This window comes from Magallana gigas, chromosome 8 (assembly GCF_963853765.1).
Source record: "Magallana gigas chromosome 8, xbMagGiga1.1, whole genome shotgun sequence".
Lineage (NCBI taxonomy): Eukaryota > Metazoa > Mollusca > Bivalvia > Ostreida > Ostreidae > Magallana > Magallana gigas.
In genome coordinates, this window is record NC_088860.1 from 28,751,272 (window position 1) to 28,771,124 (window position 19,853).

General features: G+C 33.5%; 3 protein-coding genes across 15 annotated transcripts in view; 2 read left to right on the forward strand and 1 right to left on the reverse strand.

Moving 5' to 3' along the window:
• The window catches only part of LOC105331626 (uncharacterized), a gene marked incomplete in the record, with an annotated part of 138,533 nt that overhangs the window by 61,454 nt on the left and 57,226 nt on the right, over nucleotides 1-19,853 (forward strand).
• LOC105348138 (uncharacterized) overlaps nucleotides 1-19,853 on the reverse strand; it is a 94,269-nt gene that overhangs the window by 42,426 nt on the left and 31,990 nt on the right. For 6 of the 12 annotated variants that reach the window (XR_010708709.1, XR_010708707.1, XR_010708708.1 and 3 more), the window contains 3 exons: nucleotides 14,970-15,046; nucleotides 14,562-14,746; nucleotides 13,317-14,326 (listed from right to left, as the gene is read on the reverse strand). The exons of 1 other annotated variant lie outside the window; for it this stretch is intronic. Coding sequence is in view for 3 of the 11 variants with exons in the window: in XM_066069652.1 (XP_065925724.1) it covers nucleotides 13,703-14,326; nucleotides 14,562-14,746; nucleotides 14,970-15,046 (886 nt within the window). In the remaining 8 variants the exon portion in view is untranslated. Of the gene's footprint in view, nucleotides 1-10,759; nucleotides 10,952-13,316; nucleotides 14,327-14,561; nucleotides 14,747-14,969; nucleotides 15,047-15,590; nucleotides 16,257-16,311; nucleotides 16,509-16,553; nucleotides 16,968-19,853 lie in introns of those variants that run through there. 5 more of the 12 variants (XR_004599570.2, XR_004599569.2, XR_010708711.1 and 2 more) reach the window with 5 other exon arrangements.
• LOC117686394 (uncharacterized) lies at nucleotides 11,598-13,607 on the forward strand. Of its 2 annotated transcripts, XM_034461261.2 has the most exons (4): nucleotides 11,598-12,257; nucleotides 12,364-12,540; nucleotides 12,709-12,751; nucleotides 12,857-13,607. In XM_034461261.2, exons 1-4 carry the CDS (start codon nucleotides 11,811-11,813, stop codon nucleotides 13,222-13,224), a joined length of 1,035 nt encoding a protein of 344 aa, XP_034317152.2. In that variant the 5' UTR covers nucleotides 11,598-11,810; the 3' UTR covers nucleotides 13,225-13,607. The 2 variants fall into 2 exon arrangements, with proteins under 2 accessions (XP_034317152.2, XP_034317151.2); XM_034461260.2 differs by having other exon boundaries at nucleotides 11,600-12,257; nucleotides 12,709-13,607.

The following is a 19,853-nucleotide window of genomic DNA, read 5'->3' on the forward strand; positions in this document are numbered from 1 at the left end:
CTATAGGGGGGCCAGTATACCCAGGACTCCAAGCCCCCCCCCCCCCATCCAGCCCCCCCCCCCTCCCCCCGGTTCCGACGCCTCTGAAATTAATAAAGATATTTTTCTAAGCAATTTGTTTCAGAGCCGATTTGATGTCGGGAAGGCAATTCGAAATTTTGTTTCCTTAACTTCCACTAATAATTTTCTTAAAGGTAAACTTTTATAAAGTTTATTTTTTTTGTATTTATTTTTTTTAAATTGAAATTAAGTACATCTTATATGACCAAATTTACGAATTGCCCAGGTATAGTATAACATGTACGGACACCTAACGGTGACAACCAAGTACATGTTTTTATCTATTTTCACATGTATATACACCTCCTTTCATATCTGTGTCCGAGTTCCTTCGGGGGCTTCTGGGAGGAGTTAATGCTGGACATTCGGGGGAGACTGCAATATAACTGTATATGTTATATGAAGTCTTCACCCATTGCACAGATGTCCTAACTCCCAGCCGGGTATTACAAAGAAGGGAGACTAACAGGCTAGGCCCCATTACTAACATTGGGGAATATGAAAATTGCATAATTTGTAAATAAGAAATAAGAATCTGCACAATTGCCCCACATAAAGTATTACTAATCCGTAAGGGGGGGGGGCCTAGTATACCCATGACTCCAACTTTTCAATATTTCCACCTTTTCACGGTAAATTTTGTAACATTAACTTTGCTGCAAGAAAAAGTGGGGGGGGGGGTTAACCCTATAACCCTATCTGATGCCATGTGCCTAATGCTTAGGTCTAACTTTGCAAAAAATGGGGGAGGGGCTAAAGGGGGGGGGGGTCTACCAACAAATTTCCAATCCGTAAAGGGGGGGGGGGGGTAGTAGGGTAATATACCTATGACTCCAACTTCTCAATATTTCCATCTTTTCAAGGTAAATTTTGGAACAATTATCTTTGCTGCGAGGAAATGTGGGGGTGGGGGGGCTGATCCCTGTCTGGTGCTATATGCCTAATGCTGAGGTCTTACTTTGCAAAAAAGGGCTGCTACCAAAGGGGGGGGGGCGCTAAGTGCTTGGCTAATGGGCTAAGGGGGGGCTACCTAAATAAAAATCGCAAATCATAAAATTTCCTAATCCGTAGGGGGGAGGGGGGGGGGGAGCTTGTATACCTATGACTCCAACTTCTTAATATTTCCATCTAATAAAGGTAAATTTAGAAACAATTATCTTTGCTGCTTGAAAAAGGGGGGGGGGCTGAACCCTCTCTGATGCTATATGCCTAATACTTAGGTCTTACTTTGCAAAAAAAAGGGGGAGGGTCTAAGGGATGGGGGTGGTCTATCAACAAAAGTTTTTCGCAAATCATGAAATTCCTAATCCGTAAGAGGGGGGGGGGGGGGCTTAGTATACCCATGACTCCAACTTCTCAATATTTCCATCTTTTCAAGGTAAATTTTTGGAACATTAACTTTGCTGCGAGAAAAAGTTGGGCGGGGGGGGGGGGTGAACCTTCTCTGATGCCATGTGCCTAATGCTTAGGTCTAACTTTAATAAAATGGGGGGGGGGGGGGTAAGGGAGGAGGGCTATCAAAAGGGGGGCTACCAATTTTTTTTTTCGCAAATCATGAAATTTCCAAGAAGGGGGGGAGGGGTTAGTATGCTTATGACTCCAACTTTGCTCCGAGAAAAAGTGGGATAGGGAGAGGGGATGGACCCTGTCTAGTGCTAGGTGCCTAATGCTTAGGTCTAACTTTGCAAAAAATGGCTGCTACCAAAAGAGGGGGGGGGGCTAATAAGGGCTTGGCTCATGGGCTAAGGGGGGCTACCTAAAAATATTTTTCGCAAATCATGAATTCCTAATCCGTAAGGGGGTGGGGGGGGGGGGGCTCTAGTATACCTATGACTCCAACTTCTCAATATTTCCATCTAATAAAGGTAAATTTAGTAACAATTATCTTTGCCTCGTGAAAAGGGGGGGGGTGAACCCTCTCTGATGCTATGTGCCTAATACTTAGGTCTAACTTTGCAACAAAAAATGGGGGAGGGCCTAAGGGGGGGGGGGGTCTATCAACAATTTTTTTTCGCAAAACATGAAATTCCTAATCCGTAAAAGGGGGGGGGGCTAGTATACCCATGACTCCAACTTCTCAATATTTCCACCTTTCCAAGGTAAATTTAGGAACATTAACTTTGCTGTGAGAAAAAGTTGGGCGGGGGGGTGAACCCTCTCTGATGCCATGTGCCTAATGCTTAGGTCTAACTTTACAAAAATGGGGGGGGGGGGTAGGGGGGATGGCTACTAAAAGGGGGGCTACAAATTTTTTTTCCGCAAATCATGAAATTTACAATCCGTAGGGGGCGGAGGGGGGGTTAGTATACTTATGACTCCAACTTCTCAATATTTTCATCTTTTCAAGGTTAACTTAAGAACAATTAACTTTGCTCCGAGAAAAAGTGGGGTAGGGAGAGGAGGTGGACCCTTTCTAGTGCTAGGTGCCTAATGCTAGAATTAAAATCCCGCACCTTTGAGATAACAGATACCGAAACTGTAGTTATAGGATATTTTAGATTTATTCCAACTACATAAATAATCAGAACGAAGACATTTTATTTTCATTTCATTATGGCCACTTTGCATACGTTTGGCTTAAGCCTGGATCAAGGTAATCTAGGCTTAAGCTAGGCTCAAAATTTTCAAATCACTTGCACACCTCTCTGATTTATCTGAGTAGAGCTCAGAATTGAGGTTTACTGTAAACCTGATTCAACAGCATAAAAGCACAAAAACGAATCAATATTTATAACTTGAATTAATTTTATTAAGAATTATTATTTTTTTCATATGATTGCGCAAATTTCCAGATTTTAATGGATTTATACTTATATTTGTCAGAAGATTAAAGTTAAAGTTTCATGAAGATCAAATAACTATCTATCAATAACTATCTTAATCTGGCATTTAAAGCTATGGAATTTTTTATCCCCTCGCCTTGCGACGTTACGTTATAATTTAATCAACGTCACTTTTATGTTAGGTTATATGCTCTATTGTTTTGCTTTTGAATATATCTTAATCAAATTTTACTAATAACTATAGATATAATGCATTTATATCAAGTCATTGTGTTTTTTTAAAAATATGAATTATTGTTATTAAAAATGTCACGAAAACTATGAAGTCTTTTTAACGCACATTCATTTTATCTAAATAAGTCATATCTTAAAAAAATGAATGTGACTTCATAGTTTCTAAAATTATTCAATATCAATAGTTTAGTACAATGAACATGACATTTTAAAAACGTATGGAGCCGATATACGGTATGCACATTGGATTCCTGTGCATGCTATATAAAAAAGAAACTTCGCCAAAAGTCGATCTTTCTTTTTCCCTCTGATAAGAGAGATAACTTTTGTAGAAAATAATCTCTTTTTGTTTCTGTTAACTCACAATTATTAAGGTGTGTAGCAATAAGGGAAGCAGTGCTGGGCCCCAATTTATGTTGAAAGGCGATATTTTTTTAATAATCGATTATAAAAAAGGAAATTTGAACAGAACGAACTAAACCCAAACGTTTGGCAATTAAATAAGTAAAGAAAACTTTTACAAAAAGATGTAAGAAGCGAATCATATTAATCAAAATTTTAATGAGGGTTAGTAGACCCCTTCTCCTCCCCAATGGATTAATTTTTTAAAAATATTACAAAATTTTATGTACTATTTCAGTATATGAACAGAACGTGTTTGATGTTTCATGTGCTTGTTACATTGGTTATTTGTCGACACGTGAATGTTAAATAAATAATAGATAAGAATAAATACACGTTAGCTCATACAAATAATTTAGCGATTTAGCCCAGAAGCACACTGAATTTTTTGATAGTAAAAACTTCTTTCATGTTTTTTAGCGTTCTCTGAACTTACTGTATTATTAAGTGAGCAGGTTATATTTTTATTGCTTTTTATATATTATAAAAGATATTGTTCGCACAATATACATGTATATACCCTTTGTCATTTAGGAACTTTTTTCCGAAGTGGATCAGTACCTCTCACCCTCCCCAAAAAAATACATACATGTAAAAATAATCAGGCTCCCAAGTAACTTTATTAAAAAGAATTAAAAATCAATCAATTAAAAATAAAATCAACCAATTAAAAATCTAATTAATTATAAATATTACAATCTTATTGTTTGATTTTTTTGCAATTTTTCAATTTTCAATTCTTTATTCGCTCAAGACCAGTTCACTGGTATTTGAGGTTCAAAATCAGTATATACAAATGTACACGATTACAGTCAAGGATCACATGTACAGTAGAAGTAATGATGACAAAAAAAAGGGTTAAAATCAACAATACAATAGCTTGTTAAAGTTGGTTTCTGGAAGAACAGACTTTGAAAATTTTCTTAATAAATATTGACAAGTTTTCTTTTAGTTTTTCTACATTAAAAGTATTCATGAGCTCGTTAAATTTTATAATACTTGGGTTTTCATAAAATCTCTTGGGTAAAAACATGTTTCTGTCGTTTACAAAATGTGTACATTCTAAAATATAATGAAATTCATCCCCAATACTATATGAATCACACATTGTACATTTTCTTAAATGTTTTTCAATATTATGCTATCTACCTGTTTCAATGGGGAATCGATGATTACATGTTCGTAATTTTGTAAACGTGATCCGTAGATCTGTAGGTAAAATCAACAAGTACTTTTCTAAATTGAGATTTGTTTTAAAAATTCTATAATTGATACATTTTGGTGAGTTATCTACGATACTTCTCACATCTTGTACAAATTGATTTTGTAATATTTCTTTAACTATTGACTTAAGCCAGTTATTACTACATATTGTTTGATTTTCCCATATATATGACAACCCGCACGAGTTGAGTATATCATGTATACATTTTATCCATGGATGTATAAAAGATCCATTTTTGTAAGATCTAGAAAAATAACAATAGATTACATAAGTGAGTTTACAATCGTGGGCTGTCAAAACTTTTGCCCAGTACATTATCATTTTAATTTTAACAAAGAGTGACAATGGATACCCTCCAGTTTCTCCATACACCATACAATTTGGAGTACTAGATTTGAAATTTATTCTTAATCTTAATTAAGAATAAATTTCAAAAATTTTAAATGTACCTTTTCAATAATATCTAAATTTTCGTAACCCCACACTTCGCACGAGTAAAGTAAAATTGGGTTAATGACCTTGTCAAATAGGTCTAACTGACAAATAATTGGTAGGCTAAAATAACGTATTTTTCGTAAAACACCATACAATGCCTTTGACGCTTGTTCTACTAAATGCTTTTTAGCATTATTAAATTTTCCACTTCTTGATAAAACAATACCCAAATAGCAAAATGATTTTACGTTTTCAATAGTTACTCCTTTATACAAAAATTTACGCTTTGACCTTTTGAAAAAATGAGGATCTTTGTTTTGGCTATATTGACATTAAGTTTCCATATATCACAATAATTTGCAAACACATCTTATGCCTTTTGTAAATCAGGCGCAGATTCAGATATCAAGACAGTGTCATCGGCATAAAAAAGTAGACAGAGTTTCAACATAGCAAATAAATCATCCTGTATTTGAAGAGAAGGACAAGTAAAACCCTCTATCTGGTTTCTTAATAAATAATCTTCCAAATCGTTAATAAAAAGAGAAAATAAAAATGGTGACAAATTTTCTCCTTGTCTTACACCTATGTTACACATAAAAAAAATCTGATAAATGTTGACCAATTTTTACCCTTGTACATGTTAATAATAAATCTCTAACATTTTCCATCTATCCCACTTTTAAGAACTTTCGTCCATAGTCCATCTCGCCAAACTGTAATGAAAAAACAGAATAGTTTCCTCTTATTGTTTAGTGCATATTTACAAAGAAAATCAATAACAAATATATTATCTGATGTACAATAACCCTTTCTAAAACCTGTTTGCGCTTCATTGATTAAGTGTATTTCGTTAGCAAAGGTGTTTAAACGGTCACATATTATACTAGTAAAAAGTTTTCCTAAACAACTGAGTAATGTAATAGGTCTATAATTTTCAGGTTGACTCCTGTCGCCCTTGCCTTTGTAAATTGGCTTAATTATTCCTAATAGCCAATCGTCTGGGACTAGGCCACTATCAAAAACCAAATTGAAAAAGTTTAGATATAAGGGTAAGAAGGTTTCCATAGTTGTCTTAATATATTCGTTGATAACATGGTAACCGCCAGGCGCTTTATTGTTTTTTAATTTTTTTTAATTTAAACCATTACATGCTAGCCTAAACTAAAAGGTTAAGTATACTTAAAAGTAAACTTGGCCTTTCAAAATTCTTTTAATATTTATTATTATTATTTATTACACTAAACATGTATGCTTGTTTGAACAATAGTTATGTAAGAGCTGCCAAACGTTTTTTTTTTTATTCTTTTAAGTTACACTGTGTAAACCTATTTATTTACTTATTATAAAGTTCCCTTTATTTTCCTGTTCTTTTCAAATGGGCTAGATCATGAAATCTCATTCATGAGATTTTTGTTTCAATGAAAATGAAGTTAATGTAGGTGTAAAAAAAAAAAAATTATTTTTTGCCCCAGCTCTTTTTCTACTTTGCTCGGTCAGTTATATATACGACACAAAAGCAGTATAATATAATAGATGCTTAAAAATTAAAAAGCTGAAATAAAAAAAATATTAGTTTTTTTCACCCTTCATTAGTTTTAGTGCCAAAAAGTGCACAAAATTGAATAGATACATGTAAGAGCAAATGTCATTTAATATCAATATCAAAGTTTAATATACATAATGTACATAAAAGATAAACGTTATTAATAAATGCTGATTTGAATTTTAAAAACCCCCAACAAAGTATGCCTACAGATGATTTTTTAAGGGACAGAGACTGGTCAAAGTCTATGCCAAAAATACTGAGAAAATGCTTCAAAGATAAATATTTTTATAAATTGCATGAGCAAATGATAAAAACGAAACAAGAAATCAACAAGTTATATTAACATTTTCTACTGTCTTTGTCTCTGATAACATTATGAATCAATTTTGAAACCAATAATTTCATAAAAGATAAGCAATAAACGGTATTGGTTGCGCCGTGTAGTAAAACAAAGCATAAAAATAGTGATTTTTAAATGTTGTTTTAAAGTGAATAAATTGGAAATAAATGTAAGTAATTGGGAATCTTTTTTTCTAATATTATGAGCTGATAATTACGGTCGGAGCGTAGTAAGATCTATCATAAAGCCCGCCTTGTGTCCATTCCTTTTAACAAAATCTGTTCAATTCAAATATATGCCTGCTGACGTAAAAAAATCTTGACAAGAAAGACAAGACCGTTGCGTTTGCTTTTTCAAAAACATCCATAGTAAATAGTTGCAAAGTAGATACAGTTCGTTCTGTTTAAAGACTGTGTACGTTGGTGTCATATGCCAAGAATAATATGAATAAAATATAAAAGAATAGATAAAAGAAGAACAAATCAAGTAGCGGCTAAATATTTACAGTTTCGTCCGAGGTAATAGACTCACCGCGTTCTTAGAAGACAACGATTTTGTTGATTAACAAAACGGGGTTCGACAAAGATCGTGTCTGGATGACATTTTTTAATTGAGAATTATTCCAGTATTGACGGCTACTTTCACAACGATATTTATTATTACAGAATTGTGCGTTCGTACAAACGACAAGTTCAGTAGCAATGTTAGAGTTCGGCAAGGACATAATTCGTCATATATTTATAAATGTTCAAGCTGTAAAAATTTTAAAAGAGGAGTCTAAATCGACAACTACAACTTAAGTCTGCTTCTATACGCTGATGATACTGCTTTAATTTCCCGCTCAGAAAATGACATGCAACACATGTTGCCTGGTTCAGAAAATGGCAGTTATGGATTTATTCGCAAAAATCCAAGGTTGTTCACTTTCATCAAAATGAAACAACCTCTAGGGACTTATAATAATCTGGACAATAATTTCTGGACAACGGGGTTTCTTACAAATATGATTTTAAAGTGAACGCTAAAAATCTAGCCAAGTCCATAGGACGTGTCCTGTGGTCCGTCATCTCCAAAATCAACGCAATCAAATCGGTTGGATTCCGAACCTACGAAAAATAAATAATTGTTTCGCCCCCGTCCATGATTACAGTATGATCATTGTATTGAAATTGTACACAATCAAGCCCTTTGATTTGTGTTCTCGATGTTTCAAGTTGAAAAATATCAGATTGGTCGGAGCAAAAATAAATGAAAATGAGGAATTCAAATTGAATTATTTGAAGTTACAATAAGGTTTTTTTCCATGAATTTGAGAATTCATTCCCTTTTTTAATTATCGAGATAAATTGGATGAAGCTGCCCGACCCCACTAACTTTCAAAAACTATACTTCGTGCTTGAATTTCCTATGGTTTGAAATTAATAAAAAAAATGCCTTTTTAGTTGATTTGCGTCTTTATATGACAAATACCATTTTAAAATTTGACTGTTTTATCTTCCGCTTACATTCTTACATGCAATTTTTTGATATACATTCCTAAGATAATTTGATTTAACAAAATAATTTAATTTCGAGTATATGCACATGTCCTAGATTGAAGATTCATGCCACAAATCCATTTGAAGTAGGCTATGAACAAAATTGATATTCAGCTAAAAACGCTTGTAAACATTCACTGGCAAACATTGCCTGGCACCTGTCTCGAGTATAATAGTTTTATTACGAGTGTGGGATAGTGAAATTCCACCGAGGGGACAAGATTCACTTTGCCGAGTCCTAGACCGTGAATCTTGGTGGAGGTGGAATTTCACTATCCCACACGAGTATATAATGAATGATTATTTTTCTCGCATTATATTAGCTTAAAAAATGATGTTTGACAACTCTATGTTATGACGTTCAAAAGAATACTTTCGGTTTATCCCTCCGCGTGCTTCAAATAGTGCAAGTTAAATGAAAGCATACAGTTTTTTCAATTAAAATATGAAAAATTGCCTCACACCGGACAAACCGATCTCACACCGGTGATAATGCGAGAAACAAGCAACCCGTGCTAGTTGTTAGGGTTGATTGTTTTAAGTTGTAGACATCCATTATTTATGAATAAAAATCTCTATATATTCTGCTTCTGCAGGACAAAACTTTACAATTTGGAATATCCCTTCATATCCCTTCTATATTATTCATCTACTTTGCAGAACTTCTCCCACAATTGTATCATTGGTGTTCTGGAAAGGTAAACAACAGTTTTTGTTTGGCATGATATTTTTTTTACCTGGCACCTGTCTCGAGTAACACTTGTCCTCAAGCAACCCGTGCTAGTGTTAGGGTTGATTGTTTTAAGTTTAAAAGATATCCTTTATCATAAAAGTCTTCGATTTGAATAGCAAATGTGCATATAATACACAATACACAATTTTAAAAGATGCAAAAAAACAACAAAATATTTTAATTTTTTTAAAAATGAAGTTTATACAATTGAAGAAAGAAAAAGAAAAGAAATATCATGCCAACAGATGAAATCGAACAATGATACAAAAAACCAACTTTTTTAAAAATTTGCAGTAAGTTACAGCAATGGAACCAACTGAATTATTCAAACTTATAAATGTAACACGTATATACGGACCTCTTCAATACAATTAAGTTATAATGAATTTTTTTTTTAGGTTTTTTGGTTTAAATCTAATCCTGTTGTTGGTTAGTTGTTGCTTTTTATATAAACGGATCGACGAAGTATAAAATGTAGTTTTGAAACTATTGTATGTTCAAAGGGCTTCGGTGTTTTACTTTATATTAGGGAATCAAATAAATACAGTTTAGTACCATTATTTTTTTAATGCCAGGAGAACATCTTACTGCTTTGTTTGTAGTTTTGATACCATAAAGATTTTTTGGAGTTCCTAATAGAATACATTCTGTTTTGTTTATGTTTCATTTTAGATCCAGCGTGTTTTCTAGAACCTTAAACAAGAAATTCCACTCCACGGAATCGAATGCTTTTTCAAAGTCCAAGAAGAGTAATATGATATCAAGATTTTCTGTTTCACAGTATTCAAACACATCTATAGAATTAATCGAGCGTTTTTCCCGATATATGTATGCAGTTTGTTGTTCGCTAATTAGTTTAGTTAATATAGTTTGTAATCTTTTCGCAAAAATGAAAGCAATGATTTGTTAAACTAATTGGTCGGTAATTTTTTAAGCTATCTTTTCCCCCTTTTTGTAAATTAAAGATATCACAGAAAGTCTTTGAGAGTATGCCATTTCACCTCTTTGAAATATTTCATTTAGAGCTTTGTAGAAAAAAGGACCGATTACGTCCCAAAAACATTGATAAAACTCACAAGGTAAGCCATCTAAACCAGGTGATTTTTTCTTTTTTTATGTTAATTACTACCTCTCTACATTCTTCATATGAGGGAAAATTATAAAAATTTCTATCATCGTTTAAATAACGATGATAGAAATTTTAGGATTTTCGCTTATTTCCGACAGATTTTCAATTGGAATATTTTTACTTGTAAAAAGATTTTGATAAAACATAAGCATTCCACCCAATATTGCATTCGTTTTGTTTATTTTTAATTCCTCGAGGCTCTGATTTTATTTCTTTAATTACAGACGCCTGATTATGTTTTCCTAGGCTTTTTTTTTATCATACAAGGAATCTAATTCTGCTTCTAATGTTTTTAGTTTTTTGTAATTGAATCTGTCAGCGTGTTCTTTTTCAACTATATTATATATAATATAATACATAGGCGGTAATGTTAACGTTAGGGTTCATAGCTCCGGCCCTAATTTTCGTTCAGCAACGAGGGACCTCTTGAATGAAAGCTCATCAAATTGTCTCTTTCCTGTTAAAATTTCGTGGTTTGAAGTCAGATTCGTGTTCCGGCAAATTGCGTCTGTATTGAAAAACTCTGAAAATGAAAGTAAAAGTAGGGAATTTCTCAGTTTTGGAAAGGGTGTACATCAAACAATTTCAATTCTTTTCTTCAAATGATAATTCAATTTTGACACTTGTTTTTGAAATTGAAAATCCTCTTTTCTGACATGTGTCAAGCATTCTGATTTAAAATGTCCCAATAAATGTATATACACTCTGCAAGTATAGGGACTATTTTGCTTAAAGGCACTACTTTGTTGTCCTACCGATTCTAAAAATAGTTAGAGGGATATACCCAATAGCCTTAACTCTGATCAAATTAAATAACAGTATCAAAATCAAAATATCTTGACAACTTAGTACAGTAGACCTTCCTAATATAAATTAAAATCTGTCAATTTTTATCCACACATTTTTTTGGTAAATACCAAGCCTATTTTGTTGCTGTACCTGTAATAAGATTTTTCTCTATTCCTATATACCACCCCCCCCCCCATTTTGTGGCCCCACTTTTCTCTAGGGAATCATAGTTTAATCTGCACAACCTGTGCTTTCACACAAGTAACTGCTTTTTGGACTGAAAACCAGAATATTTTGTAAGATATTCTCTATATATTTAAATGTAAAAAAGTCTCAAAAGTACATGAACTATATTTTATTTTGTTCACATATGTTTTTATATTATAAAAGAATTAAAAGGGGCACTGTTGTCAGTGTTGAAAACAAATAATAAAAATAACTAGAGCAAAGCTCGTTGAAAAGCAACGAGTGGGTCTTCTGTTAATGTCGAAAGTAAAGCTAGGAGCTCGTGCTCGTCCCCGGGATACAAAACTCGAGATGCGCACGCAGAGTTAGACGGGAATGACTTTCCTTGACTACTGAGACTCTCCAAAATGGAGGAAGTTATCAAAGCACAGTTGAACGAAGACTTATTTATTGAGGATGAAACAGACATTTTTATTTTCATTGCGATGGAGCAGACATGGATCATGCAAATTATCTTAAACCTAGAGCGGCGTCGTTATAATCCAAGACTCGAAGGCTTTTCAGAAAACATTGTGCCACAGTTTGATAGCAAGCAATTTCTCAGACATTTCAGAGTGAACCCAGAAATTTTTTATTTGATCATGAACTCGATTGTACATTCTCTCACAGATGATAATGCATGGCCCGGTGGTGTAGAGCCTATCCTGCCCGAGAAAAAACTTTTGGTATTTCTGTGGTATATGGCAAATCAGGAAACGTTACGAGAAGTTAGCAATACATTTGCAATCGGCACAACGACAGTTCATGAAATTATAATGGCTGTGTCAGAAACAGTAAACGAAAACTTGGTTAACGTAAGTTAATATTCGTGGTTAAGAATTTAAAAAAAAATAATTTTCAACCCTAATACTTATAATTGGTGAGTAAAGGTTTTCATTCATGCATGTTGTAAAATTCTAGGTGATAAACTGGCCAGATGCAAACACACAACAAGCCATATCAAGACAATTTCAACTCCAGTCTGGATTACCTGGTATTATTGGCTGTTTAGATGGAACCCATATTCGGTTATCTTCAGCTCCTGGTGGTGACAAAGATTATTTTAACCGAAAAAACTTCCCTTCAATCCAGCTACAGGTACTGATACATGTAAAGCATATTTTTACTGTGTGTTTACATGATGTAAACTATTTTATCATCAATAAACCAGGTAACTTTAAACTGTACGAAACTCTTACTTTACTGATTACATATAAATGTAGAATGAAGACCTTAAAAATTGTTTTTTTTCTCTAAAATATACAGGTTGTTGCAGACTGTGACATGTTGATAAGAGATGCTTACACAGGTTGGCCTGGGTGCACACACGATGCACGTGTTCTCAGAAATTCCTCTTTGTTTGACATAGCCGAAAATGGACAATGTGTTATGCATGGAAAATTTATTATTGCAGACAGTGCCTATCCATTGAGGAATTGGTTGATGACACCTTTCCGAGATAATGGAAGACTTAATGCACAGCAACGAAGATTTAATCAAAGGCTGTCTGTGGCAAGACAAATTGTTGAACGGGTGTATGGACACTTAAAAGAAAGGTTTCGAAGGTTTCGAGAAATATCTGTTCGAAAGCTGTCTCGTATAGTTTCACTGATTATTTCAGGATGCATTTTGCACAATTTATGTGTTTTGCATCATGATGACGTCGAAGCGTTTATAGACAATGATGACGATAGACATCCTAATGCCTACCCTAACATTTTTGTTGATGGAAGGGATGGAGCATTATTCAGACAGCAGTTAATGAATACAATGCCATTGTAAATACTTTATTTGAAACAGTTTTTGAAATGATTATGGTTTTCTAGCGTATGTTGCACACAAAAATTATATTAAAGATATTAAAAGATTTCAGAAGTGTTGTCAATCTTTTATTCACTTTTTGTGAAAGAACAAATAAAACAAAACAGAAAAATGTCAACAATACAATGTATATTTAAACAAAAACAAAAAACAAAAGAGGCCCAGGACACAATTTGAATTAGGACAAGTCTTTCTAACATGTTTGACTTGTTGAACCTATTTAAATGTATTTTCATTTGAGAAATCAGTTAAGTGCTTATGTCCATAACATCAGTATTTTGAAAAATTGTCATATCTGAATTACAATAGTAATCACTACCACTGGAAGAATAAATGAATGGTTTGATGTTCATCAAAATTTTAGTACAGTTCAATTTGCACAAAACCATGAAGTGTTTACTTCAAGTAAAACCTAAAATTGTGTACATTGTGGAGTTAATTATTTGTCCAAAGACTTTTCCAACATTTCGAGCATTCGATCAATGCATCGCATTTTGTCTTCATGTTGTGTTTTCATGGAGTTCATAAGTTCCCTGTTTTGTTCCTGGATATTCTCAATTAATTTGGTGCTTTCGGATATCTTGCTTTTTGTTGATTTTAATTTCGTAGTTTTAGCATGAGTTGTGGATTTGGAACCTGTGTCACTTGATGTAGACTGCTTATCTTCTTCTTCTTCAGGAGCAGCTGATACATCTTCATCCTTGTCCAATTCTGTATTGATTTTAAGTTTATCCCTGGAGCGTCCTGTGTCAAAGGACACAGCTACCTTTGTGGAGGCCTTATTGCCATACACCTCACTGAACTGCTCTAAATACTTCCAGGAATATTTTTTATTGCCGGTTTTGTTATTTTCATCATTTATTTCTTTGTATTTTTTTTTCAATGCCTTCCATCTATTGATCAGTTGTGTTTTGGAAACATGTATGCCATTTTTTTTCATTTCATTTGCTATTTCTCCCCAAAGAACATCATGAGATTTTGTGCCTGAAAATTTGTCCTCCCTCTGAAGCCTTAAATCAATTAAAAATCGTTCTTCACTTTCCTTCCAAACATGCATTGTGTTCTGTAAGTAAAGTAAGTTTTTCAGTGAGTAGAATATGAAACTCATGAAGTGTTAATTTGATATCATTAGATACTCTGATTTCAGAACATGCGAGATCTTCTTCAGATCTAGAGTATGATTGTGACAAAAATGAGGAAAAGCACTTTGTACTCGCGCAAGTAGACATTAATAAAAAGTCAAGATTTTTGTCCGGTATGAGTTTCTCGGAATGATTTTCTACAAAATTCCAATCTACCTGCGAGTCAGAACTGGAGGGTGTAGAATGGCCAGATGATGCAGATTCTGATGACGCTGAGCAAGAAGGGATGGTCTCAAATACACGCGAAGTTGATGCTCCAGAAGAAGTTGATGTATCTAGGGAAGTGGAATTCTTGTGACTAGTTGAAAGTGCCTCCCTAATGGCCCTCTTTGTCTCCGGATCTGTTTAATATGAAAATGATGTTATTGATATGAAATAAAAATTATTTAAACAAAATCCAAATCAAAATATTGTTTGTTTGCCACTGACTCGAGAACTTTAGCCTTGGTAAAATGTTTTATTGATCTTTTATATTGATTTTTTAAATCATCCTATGTCTATTAGTCATAATGACTTAATGTTGCTATAATTATATATTTATGGAATGAAATTAAAATTGTATACCACCATCTTCTGAAAGAAAAACGGTAGCCAGACTCTCATCAAGCAGACAGTATTGCCCATCTATCTCAATTTGTACCCTGAAAATGGATAAAAGATTTTGTACCCTGAAAATGGATATAAAAATTACAATGTCAGGCATGTAGCAACAAGGGGGGGGGGGGGGGGTTGTCCACTCCCACTTTTTTGTCGCAGCAAAGATTTTTAGGAAGTTGGGGTTTTTTTTTTGTTTGGTTTTTTTTTGCTTGTCAAGATTTTTTGGATGGATCTAACCCCCCCCCCCCCCCCCATTTCAAAAACGATGCTACGTGCTACCTGCCGGCATGTACATGTACGAGTACTTCTAATTGGTAATAGAACTGACATGTTGTTTTTTTGCCCTGTTCTTCATGCATTTTATACAAGAAAATGTTTTCAACATATTCATTAACATTTTTTATTTTTTTATGCGATATCCCTATTCATTATAACTAAATATAAGGTCACGAGACGAACTTCCGTTGCCGATCATTCTTGAATACATTATAAAATAGTAAAAATATTTTTTTAAGTTCTATATAACGATTAAAAACCTTTCAAAATCCTTTTGCCATTTTGAAATAAAAGAAACAAAGATACACTCACATGTTGTTATTACCGCGTGACGCCATCTTTACTCTATCAAACCCTGCATCGTGTGAGAGTTAAACTCGATTTAATTCTTTTTATTTAATTTAACTAAATTTTATGTACTAGTTCAGTACATATACAGTACATGTTTCATGTTTTAGGCCAGAGAATATTTGGATGGGATATTTTTATTTCTCTATTTATAGCTCGTTCACAGAGCTAAATGAATTACATGTATAATCGGGGAAAATGTGACCAAGATAATTACAAATTCTTGAATGTTTGGGACTGTTTATTAAAGCTTAAAATGAATAAGCAGATGGACAAATCAGATTGAAAAAGAATTTTTCACAGGTAAATTGAACCTATGTAAAGAATAACAGGACTCGAGCCTGTTTACATGAGAAATACTTATGAGACCTTATCTTGCTTATAACTCTACAACTGATTCTCAAATGTCATTTGATCATTAGAAATGCATTCTTACAGCATTGTGAATAATAAAATTATAAAAATAGAATTTGACCAAATCGTGACCATGCCCCTTAAACACATTATAATTATTCTGTACTAAGTTAAGAAAAACAATTTAAAAAATCTAACAAAATGTAATCCACGAAAAATTTTGAACTGCGAACTAATGAGCTTTTTTTTTTTAGAATCATTAACATGAAACGAAATTATCTTTAACAACTGTAAATACAACAAAATAACCAGAAATAAAACGCAAACATACCCATTGAAATGTTTATAAATTTTTTTTGTATGTGAAAACTGTTATCGAGATTAATCTACCATGTAAACATGGTAAAACACAAACTGAAAGTAGAAAATTCGAACGGTTTCTCTTATGAATTGAGTTTTAATGTATGTTTATGCTTTTAAATTTGTTTCACGAATATATTCATAAACATTTGATATCTAATAAAGGCAAAATCCATTAAGAATAATCAATTAAGTTTCAGAAATCAAACTTACTAACTCTTTCTACGATCACGACATCCGAGTGTATACCGATCTCGATGTTAAATTAAGCCAACGTTTTATAAATTCTATTGGGTTTTTTTGCGTTTCCTTTTTAAAGATATTTATTTTTTAACAATCTGATATGGCTATATCTAGTACAGAAGTACATCAAATGTATTGGTGTCGAACTATGGAAGGGTCGAATTGCATGGCTACCGTTTTCTAATTCTATTTTTAGAGCGACCATATTCACTAGCGACAGTATTCCCTGGTACACCGGGCTCAAACTCTCGCTGTTTATGTCGCACTCTCGCGACCCGAGTCGAAACTAGAGTTCGACGAGAAAACGCTCTTGAAGTACTTCTAAGAAGCAGAGTTCTTAAACCAATAAACATAAGTAACTAATACAAAAGGGAAAAAATAAAACTATTCTTGGTACGAGTAAACAAAAGCCGAATGAATATAAGTACGAAATAAAAATCAAAGGCCGGAAAGGCAACAAAGGCGTCGAGCTGACATTTTCTTTTATATAAAATGATATCAATAATTTAAATTTTTGTACTAAAAGTCGTATATCAAATAAAATTAGAATAAAAAAGTAAATGAATTATATTTTGTGCTGCTTTAAAATATTTTTTTAGTATATTCCCTTATAAAATAGGTAGTGATGCGTTTATAATACAATAACTCATCATGGTTACAAAAATTGAGAAACTTCAAAGTAAAAAAAAAACAAGAGGTCAATTTGCCTTAATGGTCACCCGAGTAGCATATATCCCATACACAAACTTGTCATGGAGTCTCATATATGCATCTAATTAATTAGGTTTCATACTGGAGTAAAAAATTATAAATTTGTAATGACGACCACATTTCAAAAAGAACTGTGAAACCTATTATTTTGGTGAAAAACTAAAAGATCTGGTCTACAAAATCATGAATTCAGTTTTCCTTTCAGGTGTGTGGGAGTAAAGAAAATAATTTTTTAACGTTATATGCATTAACATCTATACATCCATTTTGGCCCTGCCCTAGAGTCAAAACCCTAATGGACATCATAATGGACATCATAATCATGCATTTAGTTTTTTAAAAATATATATGGGAGTAGAGAAGAAGATTTTCTAAGATCTAATACATTTGTACTATATGACCATATTGGCCCCACCCTAGAGCCTGAACCCCTGACCCAGGGGTCATGAATTTCACAATTTTGATAGAGGGTCTAATGGACATCATAATCATGCATTTAGTTTTTTAAAAATATATATGGGAGTAGAGAAGAAGATTTTCTAAGATTTAATACATTTGTACTATATGACCATATTGGCCCCCACCCTAGAGCCTGAACCCCTGACCCAGGGGTCATGAATTTCACAATTTAGGTTGAGGGCTTCATGGACATCATTATCATGCATTTAGTTTTTGACAAATAAATATGATAGTAGAGAAGAAGATTTTCTAAGATCTAATACATTTGCACTATATGACCATATTGGCCCCACCCTAGAGCCTGAACCCCTGACCAAGGGGTCATGAATTTCACAATTTAGGTTGAAGGCTTCATGGACATCATTATCATGCATTTAGTTTTTGACAAATATATATGATAGTAGAGAAGAAGATTTTCTAAGATTTAATACATTTTTACTATTTGTCCATATTGGCCCACCCTAGAGCCTGAACCCCTGACCAAGGGGTCATGAATTTCACAATTTTGGTAGAGGGCTTCATGGACATCATAATCATGCATTTAGTTTTTAACAAATATTTATGGTAGTAGAGAAGAAGATTTTCTAAGATTTAATACATTTTTACTATTTGGCCATATTGGCCCCACCCTAGAGCCTGAACCCCTGACCCAGGGGTCATGAATTTCACAATTTTGATAGAGGGTCTAATGGACATCATAATCATGCATTTAGTTTTTTAAAAATATATATGGGAGTAGAGAAGAAGATTTTCTAAGGTTTAATACATTTTTACTATATGGCCATATTGGCCCCCACCCTAGAGCCAGAACCCCTGACCCAGGGGCCATAAATTTCACAATTTTGGTAGATGGCTTCATGGACAACATAACCATGCAACCAGTTTTTTCCTCACATGCGTGGGAGTAGAGAAGAAGATTTTTGAAAATTTGGCTTTTTTTGCATATTTGGCCCCGCCTGTGGCACCCCAGGGGTGGTAGAGCCATGAATTTCACAATTTAGATTCTTCTTACCATAGAGATGCTTCACACCAAAAATGGTAACGATTGGCCTGGTAGCTTTCAAGAAGAAGTTAAAAATGTAAAATTGTTAACGCACGACGCACAGACGCACGACGACGGACGAAGATCAATTGCAATAGGTCACCTGAGTGACTCAGGTGACCTAAAATTTCTTTCTGCTTAAAACAATCTTTGAACATTTTTCAAAGGTTCATAATTTGAATACATTAACAGTGTGTCCCTAAATATAAAAATAAAACATACTTTTATTTATTTCAATTCCCTTTTGAAACAAGATTACCTATAGTATGGTTGTTTACAAACAAATCCACAACACGTGCTATCTAAAATACTCGACCAAACCAACTGCATTATCGTTTTTATTTCATTAGATACGTTTGTCGCTTACATTTATTTTGGAGACCGTGTCCGATAACAAATAAATTTACATATAAAATTTTATATCTATCGGGCACGGTCTACAATTAAAATGTAAGCGATAAACTAAAATAATATTTAGTGGTTTACACCTTATTGTATTCATCCGCCATTTCTTGATTAAGCATATTTATACTTATGCAATGAGTTGTCAATAACCAGAGAGGCAAAGTTGGGTTTTTTGTACACAATTAAAATCTTCTAATGTGTTTAATACTTTAAGGATCTTATTTCTTATACGCATTTAAAAGGCGGTGCAGAGCATGAATTTTTGGACGATTGCCAATCAAGACGATCGCTAGAAGGCTGCCGAGCATTAGCTCAATGCCTTAAAAACCTTATAAATTTTAAGAACGACTTAGCAAATCCAAATCAAAATGTGTTGAGGATTTTTTGTACACAATTAAGTTGAATAAAAATCTTCTAATGTGTTTAATACTTTAAGGATCTTATTTCTTATGTACGCATTTAAAAGGCGGTGCAGAGCATGAATTTTTGGACGATTGCCAATCAAGACGATCGCTAGAAGGCTGCCGAGCATTAGCTCAACGCCTTAAAAACCTTATAAATTTTAAGAACGACTTAGCAAATCCAAATCCAAATGTGTTCAAGTACGACTTAACAATTTTCGAATTATTTTAGGTACGAGTTAGTTTTACTTT

What these genes read in the sequence shown, in the direction of transcription:
- LOC117686394 (XM_034461260.2), top strand. Translation starts at nt 11,811, where the DNA reads ATGGAGGAAGTTATCAAAGCACAGTTGAACGAAGACTTATTTATTGAG. An exon ending in TAAACGAAAACTTGGTTAAC is followed by an intron (nt 12,258 to 12,363) that starts GTAAGTTAATAT and finishes GTAAAATTCTAG; the next exon opens with GTGATAAACTGGCCAGATGC. An exon ending in TCCCTTCAATCCAGCTACAG is followed by an intron (nt 12,541 to 12,708) that starts GTACTGATACAT and finishes TAAAATATACAG; the next exon opens with GTTGTTGCAGACTGTGACAT.